The sequence below is a fragment of the Herpailurus yagouaroundi genome, unplaced genomic scaffold, assembly GCF_014898765.1.
Source record: "Herpailurus yagouaroundi ecotype Mexico unplaced genomic scaffold, PumYag 100, whole genome shotgun sequence".
Lineage (NCBI taxonomy): Eukaryota > Metazoa > Chordata > Mammalia > Carnivora > Felidae > Herpailurus > Herpailurus yagouaroundi.
Window position 1 is genome coordinate 62,579,640 of NW_024412391.1, and position 26,411 is coordinate 62,606,050.

General features: G+C 36.1%; 1 protein-coding gene and 1 pseudogene across 17 annotated transcripts in view; one reads left to right on the top strand and one right to left on the bottom strand.

The window, feature by feature from the left end:
* Positions 1 to 26,411, bottom strand: part of PPP1R9A (protein phosphatase 1 regulatory subunit 9A) — a 323,453-nt gene that overhangs the window by 122,092 nt on the left and 174,950 nt on the right. For all 17 annotated transcript variants that reach the window (XM_040472620.1, XM_040472634.1, XM_040472633.1 and 14 more), the window contains exon 4: positions 23,643 to 23,763. In XM_040472620.1, coding sequence (XP_040328554.1) covers positions 23,643 to 23,763 — 121 coding nt within the window. The remainder of the gene's footprint in view (positions 1 to 23,642; positions 23,764 to 26,411) is intronic.
* LOC121029038 (uncharacterized) lies at positions 11,165 to 11,294 on the top strand (annotated as a pseudogene).

A 26,411-nucleotide genomic window follows, 5' to 3' on the forward strand; every position in this document is an offset into this window, starting at 1 on the left:
ATAATCCTATCACAAAGAATTCATAACTGCTAATATATGGCATACTTACATCATTTTTTTGTCCTTAATAAATTACATAAAACATAATACATCCAGCTGAAATACACTATGGGTCTCATACCTAGTCCTGCCTTCCACTTTTCCTCCTCAAGGAATTGCAGGGAATCCTTCCTATTCAAGTTGTACGCTTGAAATATATAACCGTATATATATATAACCGAAATATATAACCGTATATGAGTGCATGTGTTCAGACACATGTATATAAATGTATGTATTTATTTATGTTTAAGAGCAACACACAGTATTAGTGTTATTTAGTATATAATGCTTTTAAACTTATATATATATATATATATATACACACACATATATACATATATATATATATATATACATGTCTGTATACACACACATATATATGTGTATATATATATGTTATATATACACCATTTTTTTATGTCTCAAAATGAAGTATTTCTTTTTTATTTTCTGAAGTATTTTCAAGTATTTCAATCATGAAGAAGTGCAGAGAAAATTAGCTAATAAAAACCCATGTACCAAACACCCAACTTTATCAAATCTCAGCACTGTGCAATATTTGAGTCATTTTTTTTCTAAAGGAATGTATTATGGAAAAGCTGAAGCCCCTTTATTATTTGCCTCTAATTCTAGTCTGCTCACTGTTTCCTTAGAGGTAACCATCATACTAATTTTGATGCTTAGTCTTCCTATTGGGGTTTAGATGTAGAAATAACACATATATATGATATGCACAATATGCTTCACCCAGTGTTACGTATGAGATTTATCCATGGTTATAGAACCATTCTACTAGTTCATTTAAATTTATTTATTTATTTATTTGTATTTTGAGAGAGAAAGGGAGAGAGAGAGGGAGGGAGAGAGAGATGAAAGAGGGAGAGAAAGAATCCCAAATTATGTTCCATGAGGTCAGTGTGCAAAGCCTGACACAGGGCTCAAACTCACGAAACCATGAGATCATGATCCGAGCTGAAATCAAGAGTCAGACACTTAACCGACTGAGCCACCCAGGGGCTCCTCTATTAGTTCATTTTAACACCCGTGTAGCATTATCTTTTATGAATATACCAAAATATATTCACCCATTATTTTGCAGATGGACAGTTGTATTGTTTTCCATTTTAGCTCATACATGTCTCCTTATGCACACGTGTTGGATTTCTCTACAATATATAGCTAGAAATAGAATTCCTGAATCAAGGAACATAGGCTTTTTCAACTTAAACAGACCGACAAATTTTGTTCAAAATGCTATGCCAATCCATATTCTCAATAGCATTGTATGAAAGGTTCTGACTTTCCACACTCTCACCAACCTCACCTTGGTGAGATTTGGAACCTTTTAAATACTGGCAATCTCGGGGCGCCTAGGTGGCTCAGTTGGTTGAGCATCTGACTTGGGCTCAGGTCATGATCTTTCGGTTCGTGAGTTCGAGCCCCGCGTTGGGCTCTGTGCTGACAGCTCAGAGCCTAGAGCCTGCTTTGGATTTTGTGTGTCTCTGTCTCTCTGCCCCTCCCTCGCTCTCACTCTGTCTCTCTCTCAAAAATAAATAAACATTAAAAAAATTTTTAAAAATACTGGTGATCTTGTAAGTGTAAAAAGATATCACATTGTGATTTTAATTGCATGTCCTTGATTACTAGTGTGGCTGCATGTACTTTTCAGATCTTCGAGTTATTTGCCCACTTCTGCAAGACTGTTAGATCATGGTTTTTTTTTTAACCATTTTTGTTGATGTTTTTGGTTTGAGTATCTTGTTCCTTATTGATTTATTGAAGATGTTCTTATACATCCTGTGTACTAACACTTTCTCAATGAAATACGCTGCAAATACCTTTGGCCCAATCTGTAGCTTGTCCTTTCAGATTTCTCTGAAAAATGGTATTTTGAGGAAAAAAAATTTTAAAACTATAATCACATTTGTAATTTCAGCTTTGTATTAGGTATTTCTGTGTTTTCTTTCAGGACTCCCTTTCTGCCTCAAAGTTATACAAACATTCTATACTTTCTTCTACAAGTTTTAACATTTTGCTTTTCTGCATTTAGTTATCTACCCAGCTATTTTTTTTTATTTAAGTTTATTTATTAATTTTTGAAAGACACAGAAAGAGAGAATGGGAGGGGTGGACAGAGGGAGAGAGAGGATCCTAAGCAGGCTTTGTGCTGATCAGTACGGAGCTCGACACAGGGCTCTATCCCACAAACTGTGAGATCACGACCTTAGCTAAAATTAACAGTCAGACACTTAACTGATGGAGCCGCCCAGGCACCCCTGGAAATTATTTTTTATTATAATATGTGTTAGCTATCTATTTTTATTTTTTTCCAAGTGTTATAAACAATCTGCTTAACAACATTTAGTAAGAGTTCACTTTTTCTCCATTGATTGTAGTGCTACGTCTGTCAGGGTTTCAAATGTGTATCAACACGTTTTGGGTTTTCTATTAGTTTCTACTCGTCTGTTTGTCTATCTCTGCATACTCCATTGCTTCATAATAAGTTTTGACATTTCATAGGACAATTCCCTCTACTTAGTTCATTGTCCTCAAATTTTTCTGAACTATTCTTGAGCGTTTTCTCTTCATAATTAATTTTGGACTTACTGGACAAGTTCTATAAAAACACTTGTTGAGGTTTGAATAAAATCATACTGATTTTTAGATTACTTCAGGGAAAACTAACATCTTTATCATATTGACTCTTCCCATCAATAAAATTTGTCTATATAATTACTCTGGGCAAGTGTTGGTTGTATCATGTGTTGCTGCCATGTGTTCAGTTACTTAAAGCTTGAAAACAAGGGCAAAAAGGAGAGCAACCTATCTTTTTTATGTGATGTAGGTGCATTATTTAACAGGTCCAACCAAGGATAATTCGGGGGAATGCATTTTAATTGATCCACTGTTTAAAATTGATTAGAAACCTGGATATACTTAAGTTGTATGTTAATTTGTAGATTTTTGTCCTGAAAAACGCAGATACTTTTCTTCTGTTAAAAAGATAATCTCATAGGCCATGGTTTATTTCCCTGTAGAATATTAACTAGTTTTATGTCTAACTTAGCAACGTTACTTTATTAATGTTCTAATACTACTTTATTAAGTAATATTGCCTTGAACTATGTTCTTCTAAAATGTCCTTTGAATCACATTTACCATCTCACTGGTTCTCTCATTACTTAGTGAGTTTAGTAAAGTCTAATACATGTTCATTTTATATGTACCAAAGTCATTTTTTAACTCTCTGAATATTAGCCTACAATAGCTTTGGAGGTTCCACCAAGATGCCACAGTGGATTCACAAAGCCAATTCAACTGTCATCACAGAAATGCACTTCATGGGCTGTTTAAGCCCAGGCACCCATTTGCTTGGTCTCCACAGTGATTCCAAAGCAGCAATAATGCGCTATGTTTGTTAACATGTTTTTTTTCTAACTTAGTACTTTTGAATTTTTTCTGGTTTTGGTCATTTTGGTTCCGGATCTAGTTTGCACTAGACAGCAACAACAATAAATAATTCCCCACTGGTAGCAGTAATGAGTACCACTGTAATTTTATAATCTGACTTCTTGAGACGGCTATCGGGATTCTGGAGATCTATTATCTCTTGTGGGAGATGGTAAAGAATTTGAGTTGCTCTCCTTTAATTTGTTTTTTTACTATTTGTGGGCTTAGGCTATTTCATATAAAATTTCATGGACACTAGAAAGAAAAATAGCCTTTTGAAATCCTGACTGGTGAGTTTTTATGTTTCTTTTATTACTTAAAGCTATTTCTGAGGTTGCAGAACTGAAGTTACATATTCTCTGTGTTCCTGTAATTGAGAAAAGCCGTTATCTCTCACCGTGTGTGCGTGAAATATGTTCCTAACATAGAAGGGTATTAATAAATTAAATTATAAAGTCTTGGAATTGAAAGGAAGGCTAATCTGGTTCATAGAGAATAGTAAGCATTTTCAGAAATCTTCTCTTCTAGTTTCTTAACAAAGAAAAAAAATCTTTAGAGATTCTTTTAGAAGCTCAGAAAAATTTTTATAGAGAACCCAGTTCACGTAATAAAAGTGAATCTTTAGACAAATAAGACTAACTTAATAATTTTTTTTTAATTTTTTTTTTCAACGTTTATTTATTTTTGGGACAGAGAGACAGAGCATGAACGGGGGAGGGGCAGAGAGAGAGGGAGACACAGAATCGGAAACAGGCTCTAGGCTCCAGCCATCAGCCCAGAGCCTGACGCGGGGCTCGAACTCACGGACCGCGAGATCGTGACCTGGCTGAAGTCGGACGCTTAACCGACTGCGCCACCCAGGCGCCCCAATAATTTTTGCTTAAAATACATACCTATGTTTTCTCCATGATTTTGTAAAGGTGTGGGCTTGTATTTTCCAAATAAAGAGACTAGTTAATCTGAACTTCCTAATATTCTGATATGGATACACCAGGCACCATGTACAGTATCCCTACATAAAGTTTCACAAGCATAAAAAAATTGTGTTTAAACTGAATCATAATTCTGACTTTTATATCAATAGTAATTATGTTTTAAAAGTATCAGCTTAAAACATGATTTCCAAGATTCTTAGTGATCTCCAAAACCTTAGTCATAAAGCATAGCTTTTAATATAAACAACTCTGCTTCTATCAAAATGTTATAGGGTGGCTCAGTCGGTTAAGTGTCCGACTCCTGGTTTCGGCTCAGGTCATGATCTCATGGTTCGTGAGCTTGAGCCTCTGCGCTGACAGCAGGAAGCCTTCTTAGGATTCTCTCTCTCCCCCCCTCCCCCCATCTCCGCTCCTCTCTCTCAAATAAATAATCTTAAAAAAATAAAATGTTATAAAGTTACTATAGCTTTGCATCGTATTCATGAATGTGTTTATCTTTACACTTCAAGAAGATGTAAAAATAGTGTGTGTGGCTGCAGAAATTATGGTTGCTAGTCTGGTATTGTTTGTGTATGATAGGCAATTATTATCAAGTTCTTATCTACTTGCAAAGGTTGTTAACCAGAAGCTGGTTAAGTAAACTGTCAAATGTAGTATGGATAATTGACGCTATGCCAGCAGCAACAGTGATAGAAAAAATATAATTGTGTAGGTGAAGTAATGGGAAGAATTTCTTTTGAAAGGAAGGACGGACAGTAGGTTAGCCCGTTCTAGAATATGAGAGAACATAATGAAGACCAAAAATTGAGTGTGTATAGCAAGTTGAAGAAGGTTTGAAGAAGTGATTTTTATTTGCTTAGGTTTCTACCATCTGAGGCCAAAAAGAAGCTACAGAATGAGCTGAATTTTTTCTGCAATGCATTCAGTTTTGAAGTTATTCATAATATAATTTAGAAGAAAAGAGTAAAATTCTTTTACTACTACAGTTACACAGAGTGAGTCAATTCCCATTTTCATGATATCCCTTCATATATTTGAAAACTGCTATTATATTCCTCCATTAGGGGTAAGGATGAGAAGAGAATGACATAGAAAAGAAAGATTAAAATCAGGAAGACAGTTAAGAACTCATGTGCAATTTGTAAAAAGCTTGAAATGATAACAGCACAAATTTATGAATGAGAGTTCTTTTACTTCATATCCTCACCAGCATTTCATGCTGTTAGTGTTTTGGATTTGGGCCATTCTAATAGGTATGTAGTGGCATCTCATCATTGTTTTAATTTGCAATACTCATATTGGGAGAACACATTTATATATCATATATCTGATATGGGGCTTATATCTACAGTATTATAAATAATAGTTATAACCCAATAACCGAAAGACAACCTAATTTAAAACTAAGTCAGGAAAAGACAAATATCATATGATCTCACTTATATGTAGACTCTAGAATCCAAAACCAACAAACAAACCAAAAACAAAGCTCACATATACAGACAACAGATTGGTGGTTGCCAGAGGGTAGGGGGGGTGAGAAGTGGGGGTGTATGGAATGGATGAAGGGGTCAAAAGGTACAAACCTCCAGCTACAAAATAAATAAGTCATGGGGATGTAACATATAGCATGGGGACTATAGTTAATAATACTGTATTGCATGTTTGAAAGATGTTATGTAAAGTGTATCTTAAAAGTCCTCATCACAAGGAAAAAAAAATAATTTGTGACTATGTATAGTGATGGCTGTTAACTAGACTTACTGTGGTGTTCATTTCACAACATATACAAATCATTATATTATACACCTGAAATATAATGTTATACGTCAAGTATATCTTAGGAGGAAAAAAAAGTGGGCAAAGGATCTGAATAGGCATTTCTCTAAAGTAGACACCCAAATGGCCAATAAGCACATAGAAAAGATGCTCAACATCAACAGCCATTAGGGAAATGCAAATCAAAACTAAAATAAGATACCTCCTCACACCCCCACTCAGAGATGGTTATGCTAAAATACAGATAATAACAAGTGTTCATGAGGATGTGCAGAAATTGTAACCCTCATGCATTATCAGAGGTAATATAACATGGTACATGCAGCTACTTTGGAAAACCATCCAGCAGTTCCTTAAAACGTTAAACCTAGAGTTACCACATGACCCAGAAATTCCTCTCCTAGGTATATACCCAAGAAAAATGAAAACATGTCCACACAAAAATCTGTACATGAATGTTCAAACCAGTATTCATTATAGCCAAAAAGAAGAAACACCCAAATATCCATCAACCGACGTCAGAATAAACAAAATGTGGTATATCCATTCAATAGACTATTATTTGGAAATATAAAGGAATTAAATGTGATACATGATACAACATGGATGAACCTTGAAAACACCATACTGGTGAAAAAAAGGCAGTCACAAGAACTACGTATTGTAGGATAGTTCCATTTATATGGAATGTCCAGAAAAGTCAAATATCTACAGACAGAAAGTAGATCAGTGCCTAAAGTGGGGGTAAGGGAGGGAGCTGGGAGAAAAGGAAAGTGATTGTTAATGGACATGGGGTTTCTTTCTGGAGTGGTCAAAATGTGCTACAATTAATTGAGGTAATAGTTACACACATCTTGAATATTCTGGAAATGGCTGAATTCTATAATTAAATAAGTGATGACATGTGAATTACATCTCAATACAAATGTTAAACATTAATCTTAAAGAACAACTTTATCCAAAGCACTACCAGCTTCATCATTCTAATAAAATATATTTCTAAATCATTTAGTGTAGCTGTCAAGTTTCTTCAGCATTGGGTCTTAAACTAATTCTGACATTTTTATCCCACATTATCCTTCTTGACATTTAAACTTTTATCACTCTGCCCCCCCATCTGCCTCTACCCCCTTTCCCGTTTCACCATGCACAAGACTGGATTACTGTATGCATAAGAAATAGGAAGTGTTCGTATTTAAGAATCTTTGGTTGACTATTGTGCTAGAGGGTGGGTTCATTAAAAATTAATTATTAGGGGTGCCTGGGTGGCGCAGTCGGTTAAGCGTCCGACTTCAGCCAGGTCACGATCTCGCGGTCCATGAGTTCGAGCCCCGCGTCGGGCTCTGGGCTGATGGCTCAGAGCCTGGAGCCTGTTTCCGATTCTGTGTCTCCCTCTCTCTCTGCCCCTCCCCCGTTCATGCTCTGTCTCTCTCTGTCCCAAAAATAAATAAACGTTGAAAAAAAATTAATTAATAGACTAAATATTACAGCGAATTAAAAATTCTAGTATGCAGCATGTATCTCCCTTTTTCCCATTTGATCCATGTGGCTAAGTCCATTACTCTTTTCTCCCATAGAGCAGGTCCAGGATCACTTTCTCCTTTTGTTAATCATTCTTCTCAGGACTTTAGAAAAGCATGCTCCTCTTTAGTTCTCTCGAGCTTACTCTCTACTCCCCGTAAGTGGAAAGATGGATGCATCCACAACTATCTCTCCCTACTCTCATTCCTTCTCTTCCTTCTACAAAGCAGGGAGAACATGGGATTTGTTCAGACGTTCTTAACCATTTTAACCATCTTTCATACTTTTTGCCCATATAGCCTCTTTCTACTCTTCCTCTAGGTCTAAGGAAGCACTGTGCTGGTAACATTACAGACTTGTCTTAGAGGGAAAAAAAAGAAACAAAAACAAAACCAATAAAGTCCTTTAGCCAACTCTAGACTCCCCTATCTTAAACACTCTGCCAGATTAATTTACTCATGATGAGGCTGTGAGTCATGGCTTTGTGTTATTTGTTTCATATTTTCCTTTATGTATTGTACACATAAAACTGAACTAGAGCTCCCACCTGAGGGAGTTAGGAGAACTGAAATTCAGCCTTTATGCTAGCTGTCAAGCCATGCACCCATAAGGTGGCATACTTCTGTGAGAGGTGCATTTTTCACGTTTGCACAAAAGTACAGTATGAGGTAGTAGTAGTCCTACCATACTGGACAGGATAGTCTAGAGCACCAGTTCCTAGGCTGCCTGACTGCAACAGAATAAAATGGAGGAACATGGAAAATGACAGATTCCTGGAGTTGCACCTCCTCTAAAATTCTTGTTCATAAGACGTGGAGTAAAGCACAGGATAGACATTTGAGCCATTTCCTGATTCTGTCTATTAGGACTAAAATTGTCATTCACACACAAGTTTTAACATAAATATATGCTTTCATTTCTCTTGGAAAATACCAAAGAGTTTAACTGCTGAATTGAAAGGTTAAGTATCTGTTTAACATTAAAAGGACTGCCAAACTATTGTCCTAAGTGGCAGTAAAATTTTACATTCCCACCAGTCACGTACGAGTATTCCATTTCTCAACATCCTTGCCAACATTTTATATTGTCAGTGTTCTTTAGCCATTCTAGCAGGTGTGCAGTGGTATCTCAATGCGGTTTTAATCTGCATTCACCAGTGACTAACGATGTTGAACATATTTTCATGTGCTGCTGGCCATTCATATACCCTCCTCTGTGAAACAGCTATTAAAAAATCTTTTGTCCATAGTTTTTAAATTGGGTTGTTGTTACTGAGTTGTAAATGCTCTTCACATTCTGGATACAAGTCCTTGTATATATGTTTTGCAAATATATTGTCCTTGTCTATACTTTCTCTTTTCATTTCGAAACTGTGCCTCTCAAAGTATAAAAGTTGTGATTTTAATGAAATTCAACGTGTCAGTTTTTTTCTTTGATGGTCCATGTTTTGTGACCTGTTAAATGTGACAATACAAAGATTTTCACCTATGCATTCTTTTTATAGGTTTCATTGTTTAAACTCTTAGGTCTAGACCTATGATTAATTTTGGCTAATTAATTAATCCAACGTAATTAATTATGGTATGGTAACATTTGTGGCTCAGGTTTTTTCCCCATACGGATATCTAATTCTTGTACTGCTATTTGTTGAAAAATATTATATATTTTAGCACTGAGTTACCATGGTACTTATACTGAAAGTCAACTGACTCTATGTCTCAATCCTTTTTTTATTTTTTTTTAAATGTTTATTTATTTTGAGAGTGAGAGAGCTAGCAGGGAAGGGGCAGAGATAGAGGGAGAGACAGAGAGAGAATCCCAAGCAGGCTCTGACTCTCCCAAGCAGGTCAGCACAAAGCCCGATGTGGGGCTCAAACACATGAACCATGAGGCCACGATCTGAGCTGGTATCAGACTCAGATGCTCAATGAGCTGAGCTACCCAGGTGCCCCTATATGTCTCCACCTATTCCTTACTTTCTATTCTATTCCATATATTGCTATTTTTATATATTTATTAGATATTAAATATTTCTATTTTATACCAATATTACATAGTCTTGGATACTGAGGCTCTATAATCAATCTTGTCAAATTGGGTAAGGTCAGTCTCTAACTTTATTCTTTTTCAGAACTTTTATTCTAGGTACCTTGCCTTTCCTATACATTTTGGAAACAGCTAATCAATTTCTTTAAAAAAAAATCCTGCTGGGATTTTAATTGAGATTTATTTGAATCTACAGATGAATATGAGGCCATGTGACATCTTAACAGTATTGAGAATACTGTTATAAAAATTGTCACATCTCTATTTATTTACCTAACCTTAGTAACATATTACCAACAACTAGTATGAACTCAACTACATTTCCATTTTTAAACAACACCCTCACAAAAATAATAACTGTAAGGCAAGCCATACCCTGAGAAGACTGTACACATTCCTCCCTTTGTATCTTTTACACATTTGCCCATATACCCCTTCTCTGCCCTCTCGAAAGCCTTCTTCTAAAGGTCCAGTTCAAATATTAACTTCTCCTTTGGCATTAACCTGTTTACTCGAGCCTAGCGGTCTTTTTCTATCCTTTGAACCTCTCCTACACCTTATGTTTTACACCTTCACCTAATGTTACATGTTTTCAGATAATTGTTTAATATTTCTTGAGGTATAAGGTCTCCCTGAGCAGATAAATTGCAAACTTCTTGGGTCTTACATCTGAGCCTGGAGCAGTAATTATGTACTGCTCATCCTATTAAGCCAGTTTTGGAGAATAAAGGAAAAGAAAGAACTCCTGTTACATGCAGTTTTAGTCTCTGGATGGGACAAAGTTAAATGTCCATTTTTAAGATAACATTTTTTATACACTGCTGTTGATAAGACCCAAAAGATGCAAATGTTCCACTACTGGCTCCCTTTCCATTATTCTGTTTATGCCATTCCCTTTTCTGTGACAACATCTTCTCTTGGTCCTTTGTTATTTAAATATTTTTCTAGAAAACATCCTTTCTGATTAAATGTTACTTAATCTAAGTATCATTTTTTTTAACTTTCTACCTTTGTGCATGTGTATACATAATTTGTGTAACATGACTTAACGTTTCCTTGTGTTATTTTATAAAAGTTAACTTGTGTAGGGATGTGTTGAGGGTGGGGACTTTGTCTTATAAGTTGATTCTAAACTACTTTAATGGCTAAAACTATGACTTTATTTCTTCTTAACCTTTGCATAAAATAAAGCATAATGCTATGGAAACAATTGCTCAATACATGCTTTGATGACAACAGTTCCTCAATGTTTCTGAGTGACCAATGTCTACAGTTGTACAAGTACAGCAGTTCTCCAAGAACCTTTCATGGCAGTTCAAGTGCCTGATTTACTAGTATCTATGGAAGATAAAGGCAAGAAGAAAATTCTTTTTCTTTCAAATATTTAAAGTAGCTTTGTGCAGTGGCAGTATCATAGTCGAGGTTTATCCGAGGTGTGATTATTGCTAATTCAAATATTTAAAGTATACTTCGTATTTTGAAAAACCAAATTAAAGTTGAATTATAGAATCTGAAAGATGAACACAGTTGGCCTTCCAGAAAAAATAAAGCTAAAAAGCTCAAATTCTCAAAAGGAAAATCATTGTTATATTTTTATAAAATGAAAAGATGATAACGTGACTTTAATTAGGCAAGAGCATTTGATAAGAAGGATATTTTAAGAAAAGACACAAGTTTAAGGATGACTGAAAGGAGTAATAAATAAAGGACTGCAAAATTTTAAAACGGGTTTTCTTTTTAAGCTAATATGTACAGGACTGGCATCTACTGGTGAGGGGAAATAAAAGGAAAAGCAAATATAGGTTTTTACATCGTCAATAGACAGAGTAATCATAGGTGAAAGAAAATCAGGGTGATGATTATCTTAATGGACAAGAATAAAAGAAGTACAAGCAAGGTCAAAGAAATTTCTGAAAGTACACATGCTTGTACAGAATAATTTAGACAAAATGCAATGAAACAAATACAATTAAAGGGACATTTCTAAGTAGTCTAATCAGAAGGAAGATAGCACAAGTGCTAGAAAAATATAAGTAGAGAAAATAATATGCTTGCTTCATTGATTTGATTGATTCATTCAGTCAGTAATTTAGTAAGAGTGAGTCAATCTTGACTGTATTCCAAGAACAATGAGAGTTATTGGGATACAAATCTGATTGAAGTATGGGGCTTGTGTGAGAATATCACACACACACACACACACACACACACACACACACACACACACACGTATGCCAGTACAGGGGTATGTGTGTATGCTGCAGAGACTGGAGACCTGGAGTGTGCTAAGCTACACAAAATATTACAGTAAGTGTGCTAAGAAAGGTATAAGAAGTAGATTGATATTAAGAGAAGAGGGCTATTGACTTTGTGAGGTGAAGGTTAAGTGGAACCAGAGCAAAGAAAAAAACTGAGAATAGATGGATTCACAACGAAGTCATGGTGTTCTTGCAAATAAGCCAAGAAACTCACCAGCCATATACAATGCTATCAAAATAAACAAACAGAGTTGTGACCCCCCCACAAAAACTAGAGACTACTGGAAATTACCTTTAGGAAAAATAACAGAACAAACATTAAAAACTAAAGTTATAAGGAAATTTGACCAAAAAAGACTGAACACTAGAAGTGGAATCAATCCATTCATGCACAGGTTTGAGTGCTTATCAAAAGTCTAGTACCAGTATGTTGTATGTGGTCCCTGCTCTCAATGATTTAACAATGAATCTATGGATACACATTCAATACACATGATATGATGACAAAAAAACATAAATGGATGTACTACAGACCATTATATTCAAGTGTACAGAGGCCGAGAGTTCAGCTGGGCTCAACCAGTGACCTTTAAATGGTTTCAGTGATGAACGGGACACTAAGTTTAACCCTGAAGTAAAAGACAATGAATGTTGAGAAAAATAGGACTTGGGGAAGGGTGAAGAGTATAAAAGGAAGTATGGAAGTAAGAAAAGAATCTGGGTCTCAGAGTTGCTGAGACCAAAATTTCAATCCTGAAGTTTTCACTTACTGATAATCTTAAAGTCCCCAATGCCGTTTCCCCCTCTGTATGTTGTTTTAGGAATATTTTTTAAATTTGTGAGATGTAAAGAAATAGAAAAAGGAACTACTGGAAGATAGAAAAAGAAAAGAGCTAGAAAGCAGATGGCAGGCTGGGAGTGAAAGTTTCTACAAAGTAGTCCTGGAAAGAGAGAAAGAACCCTGAGGTGAAGTAAATCCAGGCCCATCCACCCTTCCTGCAAGTACTGTGGAAGTGAAGAATGAATGAAGGAGACTAAAGACTCAAGTTACAGCTCTCAGGCCCACATGGCAAACAATCCCCAATCTACAAAACTGGAAAAGCAATGAATACTTGGGAAAAAAAGGTGATAGACTGGGGGATGGGAAATTAAATGCATATCACCATTTAAATGCATATCACCACCAACAGGATAAAACAAATTCACAAGCATTTTCCTAATGCTGGACGGATGGGGGTTGGAAAAAAGTATCCTATTTAAAAGTATATAGCATGCAAAATGTTAAATGTAAATGAATGGTACTGTACCTATTACAGCAAAACTTTATTTTTTTATAGCAAAACTTTAAAATGTGTAACAGTCTCTTTATAATGCATTTTGATTGCTTTATTTTAGCAAAAGTTTATTTAGATGTTTTCATTCATTTACCTCAGCACACAGTTTTCTTAATCCATTTTCTATGAAACCTTAGGTGTCTTCAACTATGAATTCCTGAAAGAATTAATCCTTAGTTTAGATGAAGAAGGTTCACTATTACTACCATACTGATTGTAATGATTAGCAAAAATATGTGTGAAAGGGTTAGCAGAGTAATTGATGTATTATATGGCCTTAATACATTGTAGTTTTAGTAATTACTATTTTGACTAAGATGTGCAAGAAGGTTGGGGAAGGACACTGGTGCAGACAATAATGTAATCTTCCTGATTGAAGTAGAGAATTGAATATGCACTTAAATAACATTGGTATTCAATGTTAACAAGACCTTGGCCCCTGATTGGCAAAAAATAGAGAGCAACTATACATTATTGTTCACAAAGACTACAAAAAGTGATAATTGTAGAAAGAATAATCTTGGAACAAGGTGAGGATAAACTGGGAAAGATCAGCTAAATGAAGCCCCAGAAAATATGGCATAATAAGAGAAAGACCTGACACAGAGATATGGCACAAAGAATGAACACAAAAGAAGAATTTGAGGAACATTCCAAGGCAGGGAAATAAAAAATACAATAAGATATTATATAGGTAAAATAAATAAAACAATAAAGGATGACTAGAAAGGTTTACATCTAAAGTAATGAAAAATAGGGTCAGTACAGAAAAAATGGATTGTTCTTATCAAGGGTAAGGAAGGAAAAAAAGGAAAAGAGGAATTCAATTTATGTTAAGTTTGAGATGAAAACAAGATACAAGTGATATAATAAATAGGTTCTATATCCACCAAGATTGGGATATGAATTTGAAAGTAATTTCTATAGTCATGGAAAAAAATCAGTTCACCAACTGAATACAAAAATGAGTTCAAGAAGCTAATTTGGGAGAATTATAATATGGGGTGAAAAATATAAGGAAAAAGATCTATACAGCTGTCTGTCTCTCTCTTTCTCTTTCACACACACACACACACACACACACACACCAACAAAAAACAAAACAAAACAAAACAAAACAAAAAACCCAAGGATCTCATTAGAAATAAGTGATTATGATATGACACTGAAAAGTTTAAGAAGATTAGGTCTAAGAAAAGGTTACTGGATGTCTCAAACACCAGGTAAATAATTTTCAAAGCAGTAAATTGGACAGAAAATGAAGGGTATAAACTAAATACAGAATTTTACTGTGTTTTAGTTTAGAGTTGCTCTTTCTCATTATTGGACTTGACTGTTGTTAAGATTAGCACTGAAAGGACAGATGATAGCACGACTGTAAAAAATGTAACAGGGAAAAAGCAAATGGAAAATAATTTGCAGAAAAAAGATGTGTCTAGTAAACATCTTAAGAAGCTCAAAAACAAGAAATTAAAATTTAAAGATAATATCTTGCTTATCAATGGATTAAAGATTTTATAACACGATACTCAGTCTTGATTCAGTGCAACAGACTACTCTTAACACTGCTAAGGAGGTACAAACTGAGCAACCTTTCTGAAGGGCAGCTTAGCAACATGTTTCTAAAGCATTTAAAATGTAAGGCACCTTGGGGCACCTGGGTGAGTCAGTTAGTTAAGCATCTGACTTCAGCTCAGGTCATGATCTCATGATTCTTGAGTTTGAGCCCCAAGTGGGGCTCTGTGCTGACAGCTCAGAGCCTGGAGCCTGCTTCAGATTCTGTGTCTCCCTCTCTCTCTGCCCCTCCCCTGCTTACGTTATCTCTCTCCCTCCCTCCCTCCCTCCCTTTCTCTCGCTCTCAAAAATGAATAAAAATTAAAAAAAAATTTTTTAAAAAGTAATGCGCCTTGACACAATAATTCCACGCTAAGGAAGTAATTTCAAAGAAATAATCAGACATTGGGGCGCCTGGGTGGTGCAGTCGGTTAAGCGTCCGACTTCAGCCAGGTCACGATCTCGCGGTCCATGAGTTTGAGCCCCGCGTCAGGCTCTGGGCTGATGGCTCAGAGCCTGGAGCCTGTTTCCGATTCTGTGTCTCCCTCTCTCTCTGCCCCTCCCCCGTTCATGCTCTGTCTCTCTCTGTCCCAAATATAAATAAACGTTGAAAAAAAAATTTAATAAAAAAAAAAAAGAAATAATCAGACATATTCACTATGATTTTTATATAAAAATGCTAACCTGATCAACACCTTGAAACAAGATGCTAGTATAACAATATGTAAATGGTTTCCATATATAATACAATAGCATGATACACTCTTAAAGTCTGTTGTACAAAAGTGTTTAATGATGTGATATAATATAATGTATTATTTAAGTATAGCCTCTAAAGTCAGATAAGCTAGATTTATAGCCAGGCTTTGCCACTTACTTGCTGTGACTGTATAAGAAAAGTCATAATTTTCTTATATATACAACAGAAATAACAATGATACATATTTAATCAAAGCTATCAGCAATAATAAATAATTTACAAAATATAAAGAGCATAGGAGACTGCCTGACATATAGTAAGTACTCAACAGATAGTATCTCAATCCTAATTTTAAGTAAGTAAACAAAAGCAGAATATGCATAGAAAAAAAATCTGTAAGGAAATTCACTGGCAGAATTTTATTTATTTATTTATTTATTTTTAAAACGTTTTTATTTATTTTTGGGACAGAGAGAGACAGAGCATGAACGGGGGAGGGGCAGAGAGAGAGGGAGACACAGAATCGGAAACAGGCTCCAGGCTCCGAGCCATCAGCCCAGAGCCTGACGCGGGGCTCGAACTCACGGACCGTGAGATCGTGACCTGGCTGAAGTCGGACGCTTAACCGACTGCGCCACCCAGGAACCCCCACTGGCAGAATTTTAGTAGTGGTCAACTCTAGATGTGGGATTACTGAAATTTTTATTTTCTCCTTTATATTTTTCTGTGTTTTCTAAACTTTCAACCATGGACATGTACTATATTAAAACTTTAAAGTGTTTTCTAAAATTAGCAAATGCTAATTTGACAACTAATGATAGCATTTTATAGCATGACTGTGGATAGTCTAAAAAGATTTTCTTGGGGCGCCTGGGTGGCTCAGTCGGTTAGGCGGCCGACTTCGGCTCAGGTCATGATCTCATGGTCTGTGAGTTCGAGCCCCGCATCGGGCTCTGTGCTGACAGCTCAGAGCCTGGAGCCTGTTTCGGATTCTGTGTCTCCCTCTCTCTGACCCTCCCCCATTCATGCTCTGTCTCTCTCTGTCTCAAAAATAAATAAACGTTAAAAAAAAATTAAAAAAAAAAGTTTTTCTTTAGATTGAAGGCATTATAGTCTATGTTCTTTATTAAAAACACATATGTGCATAACCATAAAATAACTCAAGGTTCTGGACTCAATGATCTATAACCTATGGCCCAAAGGCAAAAAAAGGCATTTTCTTTAAAAAAATGTAAAGGACAGGGGGAATTAACACACAGAGTTTTGAGCTTCTGTTTGTCAACGGAAATTTTACACTGCTTGTCATATACAATTAACTTAAATAAGCAGAAAATAAAACAACATTTATAGCACTTTCTCATTTTCTTAATTTATCTGTGTACATGTACTTTTCTTCATGCACTCATGTGCCTAAAATCAGAAAACAAAAAAGTCTAGGAAAAGTACTAAAAGGTAAAACAAAACAAAACAAATACCTATTAATCTAAAATTCTATACACAAAGAAAAAAATATCCTAAAAAGCAAGAGGAAAACAAAAAGAATTTTTCAGACATACAAAGCTGAAAGAATCCACCACCACCAGATCTGGTGATAATATGTTAAAGGCAGTCCCTCAGGGAGAAGGAAAATAATATGAGATGGAAATATGGATCTCACAAAGGAATCAAGAGTACCGAAAATGGTCTCTGAGAAGACAGAAGTGATTCAAGCTATCTATAAAGCACTCCGTGCATCAGTGACAGTGACAACAGATATTTGGCACAGATTTGCTCTCTGCAGTCACACCAGTGTGGGGAAGAGGCATCCCATGATTAAAATGCAGGTTCCTGATCCTACATAATTCTTCTTGCCTGCCTCAATACAGGCAGCATTAAGGGAATGAAGAGAGCTCAGTACTGTTTGATTATTATTTTCATGAAAAGAATACCTGTTTTAAAAACTCTTCACTCAAAAGTGATACATTCATTACAGAAAAAAAAATGAAAACAAATAACAAAAATAAAATAAAATAAAAAACACCAAGGAAATAAAAACTACCTCTAATTTTAAAAAGAGAGGGAGAGAAGGAAGTTCTGTTGAGTTTGGTATTTTGAGAGGTATTTTAATTGATCTTTTTACAGGGGTAGACTCTGTGGTGATTAAGTGGGAAACAAAGCTAAGAAATTAAAAATGAGCGGAAGAAAAAGGAGATGTAAAAAAGCCTGGACAGGGGATGAGGGAAATAATTATTGGCTAAAAAGAAAGGGTAGCAATTTAGATTTACTGCCACCGTAAACTGACCCTACAACCCACTAGCTCATAAGCCAGAAGAGTATTTAATACATAAATGGTTATTATGTTAGAGAAAAAGGTTCTCCTCACAGCACAGTGACACTGATAATCTCTCAAATCTTGGTGCATAATTAGAAGCACAAAAAAAAAAGACAAGGGAGGAGTCCTGGTGGTAAAAATTAAAATGGACAGATCTCTGAATCAGACCATCCCAGAGCCCAAAGAAGGCAGATAATCTGGGCTTTCCAAAAATTCTCCAGAATAGCAGAGGAAACAGCCTGTTTTTCCCTGGAAACACTGCCTACTGGAATGGAGTTTAGGGGAACGTACCTGGCTAGTTGGTAATCGTTTCCATGTGCTAATAAACAACAGTGTTCAAGCTCCTGCTCTTCAACCTCAGTGCTGTTTCCGGTATCCCTCCACTCTGAACCTAACACCCAGAACCAGTGGGGGTAAGGCTAACAAAAATATAGAAGTTGGACAATGGTAGGGTTTGTTTAATGTTACTGGATGGTTATCTGTTGACATGATAGATCTGGGAAGGGGAAGCAAAAACAAAAATTCTACCTCGTAGGGCTTATGTAAACACAGCAACCAACGCTGAGTGAAAGAGAGACCAGCTGGAGCAACATTAATGAACTCTGGTCAAAGGAGTTTTCCCTTAAATGCCAGAGACTGAAGTTGTAAGTGTATGTGAAAATACATCCATATGAAAGCAGTAATATCCCAACTCTCTAAGGGGCGAACAAGCAAAATATTTGACGAGAAGAGTGACACAAGAGTGTGTGCACCGAGAGGAAACCATCAGCTAAGGAATTATGACAGATGGACACAATTAAAACGGCAGTTTCCATTCAGGTCGTCCCAGGCTGGAGGGTGCCTCAGGGGCACAGATGGGTCCTGCTTGAGGGAGCAGAGGGAGCAAGAGGGAGTGTCTACTGCAGGGAAAGCTAAGAATAGAACTCTTCGTCTGTTTTACGTGTTGGTGCTACCCTAAAGCTGGTCAGAAACAATTAAAATGGTTAGAAAACCTTGAAAGGCTTGAATGAAGGTAAACTACATAGCAACCGTCATTTCACATTTGATAAGTTTTTCAAAAAAACTGAACAGGACGGTGTTCTAAAATGTTGATATGCAAAAGCCTGAGAAACAAACATAGGAGCCAGAAACAAAGCAGATCCCAAGTGCATCTTTAATTTGCTTCTTTAGCACAGCATTATTACTATCTTTTGTCAGTTATTATCCACATGACTTATTCTACTATCAGCACTTTCACCTGTGTTGTTATAAAGATGATTTTGCTTTACAGATTCATGAAAGAGGATTGGAGAAATAATTAGCGTCCTGTGTACCGACCATAAAATTCATGGCAGCAAAACCTAATGGTATTATTCATAATATTATTTTCACTAAAAATTGATTTTAGCTTACTAAAATTAACCTTAATGAACTTCACTTATTACTAATATTTATTATTAGTATTATTTTACTAAAACTTTAAAACTAAAACAGATGGTGGAAATGGCTATCATCTCATGTCATTGAGCAACATTGCAAGTTACTCTGCAAGAGGCAGGCCAGCACAAAAAAGACAAAGAGGGAGAGAAAAGCAAAAGAAGGGAAGGGAGAAAAAGGTTAGGCCTAAGTAAATGTTTTGAAAGTGATTAACACACAAGTATTAACTCATTCAACAAATATTTAGTGAGTACCCCCTGCGTTTCAGGCATCATATGAAAAGGTACAGATAGGCATGAAAAGCTTGACAAGAGAAATTTCAAATGTAGGTCACAGATAGTATCAAAAAGTAGGGAAGACACAAAACTTTTTAACTACATCCTGGGTAACGCAGGAGATAAAATATCCACGGCAAATTTTTTAAAGTGCTCAAAATATGGTGTGTTTATGAGATGTTTAGAAGGGGTAGAAGCAATCGCAACAGAAAAGATTTCTTGTGTAGGGGCAGTAAGTAGGGAGGAGGGAGAAAACAATGTTCTATGTAAGTCTATAAGTCTGTTTATTTAACATCCCTTGAAGGAAATGTGACAAAACTGAGAATAAATTGAAACCATTTTCTTAAATAGAGTTAAGAAGCTAACGCAAGCTAGAAAGGTTAAAAAAAAAAAAAAGGCTTTTTATACTTTTAAAGCTAAAAGGAATTACAAAGAACATCTAATCCAGAACATTAATTTTGTCCATAACTGGAGTGTAAAGAACAACTTTCCTGAAGCCACATGGTGATAACTTTATTATTTTTAATTGTAGATCAAAATATATATATAGGGGTGCCTGGCTTTGAGCCCCACGTCGGCCTCTGTGCTAACATCTCAGTGCCTGGAGCCTGCTTCCAATTCTGTGTCTCCCTCACTCTCTGCCCTCCTCCTGCTCATGCTCTGTCTCTCTCTCTCTCTCAAAAATAAATAAACATTAAAAAAAAGAAAATATTTAAAATACATATACAAGAATTACAAAATCTCTATAGAAAAATTAAATATTCCATATCAACTAAAATTTTTAAAGAATCTCACACAGACTAGAGCCATTCAATACTTTGGTGTATATTAATTCTACATTTTGTGAGAGAAAGAACAAGAGAGAGACAGAGAAGTTGGGTGGGATGAATAGAAACCATATCCACACAAGAATGGCATCACACTAATCACAGTGATTTGTAAGTCCTTCATATAATATTTTTCTATATCCATGAGTACACATAACTTTTTTAAAAACTATTAAAATTATGGGGCGCCTGGGTGGCGCAGTCGGTTAAGCGTCCGACTTCAGCCAGGTCACGATCTCACGGTCCGTGAGTTCGAGCCCCGCGTCAGGCTCTGGGCTGATGGCTCGGAGCCTGGAGCCTGTTTCCGATTCTGTGTCTCCCTCTCTCTCTGCCCCTCCCCCGTTCATGCTCTGTCTCTCTCTGTCCCCCCAAAAATAAATAAACGTTGAAAAAAAAAAAACATTTAAAAAATAAATAAATAAAATAAAATTAACTGTAGGCAGCAACCAACTGTTCCTTTGTAAATTTTTTATATTGATAAATTTTAAACAACAAAGAACATTTAAATATTGTGCAAATGAGCACAGCACTAATGGTGGGAATAATAATATAATTGAAAAGTTGTGAACACTGCCATAGGTCTAATAATGAGACTATATAGATCTCCTCAATTTTTATACACATATAATATGAAAAGTATGAATTTAAAGATCTCTAAAGTTCCTCTGAACTCTAAAACGTAACAATTCTGTGCATATTTTATACATCTTTCTATAGTTTTTCATAAGACTTCCCATAATAACTATTTTTCAGTAAATTTCAATTCCTACTTTATTCCTACCTCATTCAAGAAAAGTTCCATATGCAAACAGCACTGTGGAAGGCTTTAATTTACATAAGCATATTTAATGCTTACAACAACGCTGCAGTTGTAGATAATATGAAAATTAAGTAATTTGTTCAATATCTCATAGCCGGTAAGTAGAAGGGATAGAATTAAGACTGCTGGTCACATGATCCCAAAGATTCTGTTCATTTCATCAAGTTGCTTCTCTTAATATATTCACTGAGGCATGTATTAAGCATCTATTGTAACAACAGCAGGATTACTGTACTAGGTAAACATCCATTTAAAAGGACTGAGAAAATACACACTGGGACCCATAAAGCAAACTTCTCACATCAGTGTAAATACTGAAACTATGTAGGACAACAAATTAGTAAACAGGTTAAGAAAAAACAAACCTAATTTTAAAAGTGAGTGATGGAAAAACAAATAGATCTAAGTTTAGAACAATGGCAACTGACTAAGTGCTAAATGCAAAATTTTCTACCTTTTCTTTTTTTAAAAAAAAATGTTTATTTATTTATTTTGAGAGGGAGACAGAGAGCAAGCTGGGGAGGAGCAGAGGGAGAAAGATAGAAAAGAGAATCCCAAGCAAGTTCTGCACTGCCAGTGCAGAGCCTGATGCGGGCTCAAACTCACAAACCCTGAGATTATGACCTGAGCCAAAAACCAAGAGTATGCTTAACTGACTGAGCCACCCAGGGGCCCCTCTACCTTTTTGGTTTATAATCAATTCGTATTTTGGTTTGGCTTTGTGACCCATTTAGACAGATGGTTCATAATAATTTCATACTGTTTGAATGCTAACAATAAGAATTATTCCCTCTGATTTTAGAAAGCTTTTAAAGTTTTGGTGAAACTTAAAGAGAAAAGATACAGATCTTACAAACAACTTTTAGCTCACTTGGAAGAAAGTTTCTTCATTAATAATGGGAAATATTTGTTACTACCATCATATAACTCCTTCAAAGGGTAAAGGGTTATTTCCATAACTACTTGAAAAGGGGGAAATGTTAACAAATTACTTTTTAACACAAAATATTAATATCCCACTTTCTTTATTTTAAGTGTGATACACAATCAACTGAACATTCACGCAAAAGATTAATTTCAGACCTTCTCTGTTCAAGTGTTATGGGAATACAAATGAGGCTATTGACTGAGATGTGGTCCCTTGCCTCACGGAAAAAGAGATGATACTGGTGTGGGTTTCTATTTAAATAAATCAATTTAGTTCCACTTGGAAAATATCTGTGTATATCAATGTGTTTTTAGGATTACAAAAGAAATAACGCTACCATGGGTCTCACCAGAGATTTGCAAATGATTTTCAACATGTTTTATCATTTCTTGATAAGATGGTTAAGTGATGTATGCTTAAACCTTGAAAAAAAATCAAAGTGCTCCTAAAAAAATAAGTTAACGTTTCTTTGAATCTGGCACTCATATTTTTTTTTAACGTTTATTTATTTTTGAGACAGAGAGAGACAGAGCATGAACGGGAGAGGGTCAGAGAGAGAGAGAGAGGGAGACACAGAATCTGAAACAGGCTCCAGGCTCTGAGCTGTTAGCACAGAGCCCGACGCAGGGCTCGAACTCACGGACCACGAGATCATGACCTGAGCCCAAGTCGGCAGCTTAACGGACTGAGCCACCCAGGCGCCCCTGGCACTCATATTTTTGGATCAACTTTTATTTCTATAGCCAACCTCTGCTTCAGCCCCAACTTGATGCAGCAGGAGTCTAGTGTGAGGATTTAATCAAAATCTTTAGAGGTACTTGTAGCTTGAGATGATGAAAGCTAAGACATAAAACAACAATCATCTGATGTGCTGGCATGCATCCAAATTACCCAAAGTGGGTGTTTAAGTAAAGGCTCTCAGATTCCTCTCTGAGAGATTTTAATTCCACAAGTTTACTTGGCAATCAAGAACCTGTTTTTAGTCAGAATACATTTTGAGAAATGTTAGCTCCAGAAATACCATCATTGCAGAATTAGGGTTCCTATTTTTCCTTCTACCTCTGTCATTCTCAAAAGTGCCAAAAATATTACCATTTGTTTTGATATCTCTGAAATGACACTAAATGCTCATCTCCACAGTACATATCCTTCTATAATACACACCCATGCTTCTGCCAACTTCCCACCAGACAGATGAATGAATACATATCAAAGGTAGAGAGATATAGATGATAGACCCAACCACCTATTTATTTAACATACATTGAAGAAAGCAGGTATTCTGCCTACAAATCATAAAGTAATTCAAAGGCTTTAACATTTTCCTTTTATGAGACACACTCCAAAATTCCGTCTTAAAAAAATCAGAAGAAGGAAGCCACTGAAAGAAATTCCCAAAAAAATTTCTTAGAAGACTTTAGTTATTAATGATAGTAGTTAGCTTACCTGCCATCCCTCTGGGCAGCACCACCTTCTGTTACTGTTTTGACAAATATTCCCAGCTTTTCAAGCCCGGCATCTGCTCCAACACCCATTCCAATAATGCTTATACCAAGTCCATCTTCATCTATGAAAAAGGGCAAGAAAACCACAACAACCTAAGTTTTATATGTAAGTTAGCTGGTGAGACTTATTTATTGCCTTTAATTTTGTTCTTTATGGACTATAGGACATGTTTGCCTTGGCAGAATATTTTTTTTTCTATTGCTGCGGAGAAAAGATATCAAATAAGACCCCCCAAAAGGCTTGTGGGTTTAATCTCATTTTATTACTGCAAGTGGCTATTCATTGTCATCCCAAGAAAAAGTAATAATTGGATTACTGAGTAATCAATCTGCCTTAAAACACAGCCTCTCTAAATAATATTTTAAACACAAAAGCATACATACCAAAACACATATATATTACTTTAAATAAATGTGATCTTAGTATATCTAAAATTTCCCCTTCATTCATGTGGTCTTTTCCCTTTTATTTGTTTCATATCCCCATTCATGTTAGTCAGGTGGCATGTGTCTTTCATGACTTTTCCTAGTCCTACTATACAAGCATATAAAAGTATCAACAACTACAACGTATATGTATATATATATGCATAAATACAAGTACACGTACATATATGTATGTGTGCATCTATGAAATGGCTTATTTTTCCTTCCTACTTGCTTTATACAAATAAGATCACATTATACCTAGTTCTCTCTGCAGCTTAATTCTCTAATTCAATGATATATCATGGATATCAACTTACACAGCCTTAACTCACTTCTAATGATTGTATAATATATCCTGGTGAGATGGTGTCGTCACTTATCCACCCACTTCTCTACTGACAGGCATTCTCTTTTGTTTCCATGTTCCTTGCCTTGTGAGCAACACTGACAAATATGTTTTTAAATTCATTGACAATAATATGTTTATCCATATTTCCATTTGTCTTTTCTGTGAATATACATATATTCACATCAATGAAATAAAAGATACACTATTTCGCATTCCACATTTTTGGGTTAACATTCAAAGTTATTTTCTGATAGTCCCAAAGTCTTTGTAACCATTGTTGTATTAGCTAGCTGCATAGAAAAACTGACACTAACCTATTAATCAGCAGCGTGGATTGTTAAAGGAAAACTGGCTCACAGAGTCAACAGAATGCTTGACACTTTCAGAAGACTTTTTAGCAATAATATTTCATACAGTAAGTATTCTTTTTTTTTAATTTTTTTCTACATTTATTTATTTTTGAGAAACAGAGGCAGACAGCATGAGCAGGAGAGGGGCAGACGGAGAGACGGAGACACAGAATCTGAAGGAGGCTCCAGGCTCCGAGCTGTCAGCACAGAGCCCGACATGGGGCTCGAACCCACGAACCGTGAGATCATGACCTGAGCCGAAGTCAGACACTTAACCGACTGAGCCACCCAGGTGCCCCATACAGTAAGTATTCTTAATTAGCAATTTTTTCAGTAGGGTTCATCTCACTGGTTATTACTCCTTGACACCGACTTCTGCTTTAAGTGTTCCTAAGTACAATTAGTAATCCTAATCTTTATTCTACATTTTTCAAAATCATGCCACTCAGCACAAGTGTGATCTGTTTACTCAGTTGTGTGCTAAAGAAAGATTCATAGAGAGTTCTCCCTGGAGGAACTCTTTGATGTGACCCCCACATGAAGGTACTTCCACGTTGGTTAGAGGCACAGGTACCTCTCCAGTGTAGAGCTTCAGTGGTGACTAGTGCGCAAAAAACCACCGTAGACATTCCTTCAGCCCTTATGTTTAGAATGTTTGCCCACACGTGACTTCCCATTCTGATTTTATTCTCATCATGTCTCTGGTACAGATACTCACGTTCATCCAGAGGCTGCCTCTGGTTAAAAATTTTCCTACATTTGTTACAGCTTTAGGGGCTCTCCCCAGAATGAGTTTTTTCGTGAAAGGGAAACTTACATCCGTACTACAGGCCCTTCCTCACTAGTCACGTGGACAAAGTTTCTTCTCGCCCACAGGAATTCTCCTGTGTGTACGAAGGTGAGCTGCACAGCTGAATTCTTGCTCACATCCATCATACTCACGGGGTTTGCTACAGTGGGAATTTGTTCATGTTGGTGAGAGGCTGAATGGTGACCCAAAGCCTTCCCACAGTGTTTACACACATGCAAGATTTTCTCCCCAGAGCATCTGCTCTTGCTTTAAGAGCCGATCACTGTAGACGCATCCACACTAAATGATGCCATACATAGAGTTCCTCTCATATATGAAAGCTGCTACATATTAAGCATTTAGCCAAATTCTTGCTCACATTCACTATATTTATAGGAGTTTCTTTTCATTGTGAATTATCACACTGTCAAGCCAATGTTGAGCTGTAAGTGAAACTTTCCCATGCTCAGTACATTCAAAGAGCTCCTTTCAAATGTAGATTCTCTGTGCCATCACGCCATTAAGCAGCTCCTTCCTGCCACTATCCTGCATGAAAGTGATTTCTTAGTTTTTAAGTGCATTTTCCCTGCCTGAACTCAGGCTTTAGTAAAATTATCTTCCTGCCTTAGCAGCCCTTGTTGCTGTCACTGGAAAATTACACAGATTTGCAGAGCTGTAAACCCAATAGTAGAAAAAGCGGTAATAGCTTGAGCCATCCTCAATTCCAGTGCAGACTACCCGAAAGACAAGATGATAACTCAAACACAATTAAACAAAGAATACAATCAACCC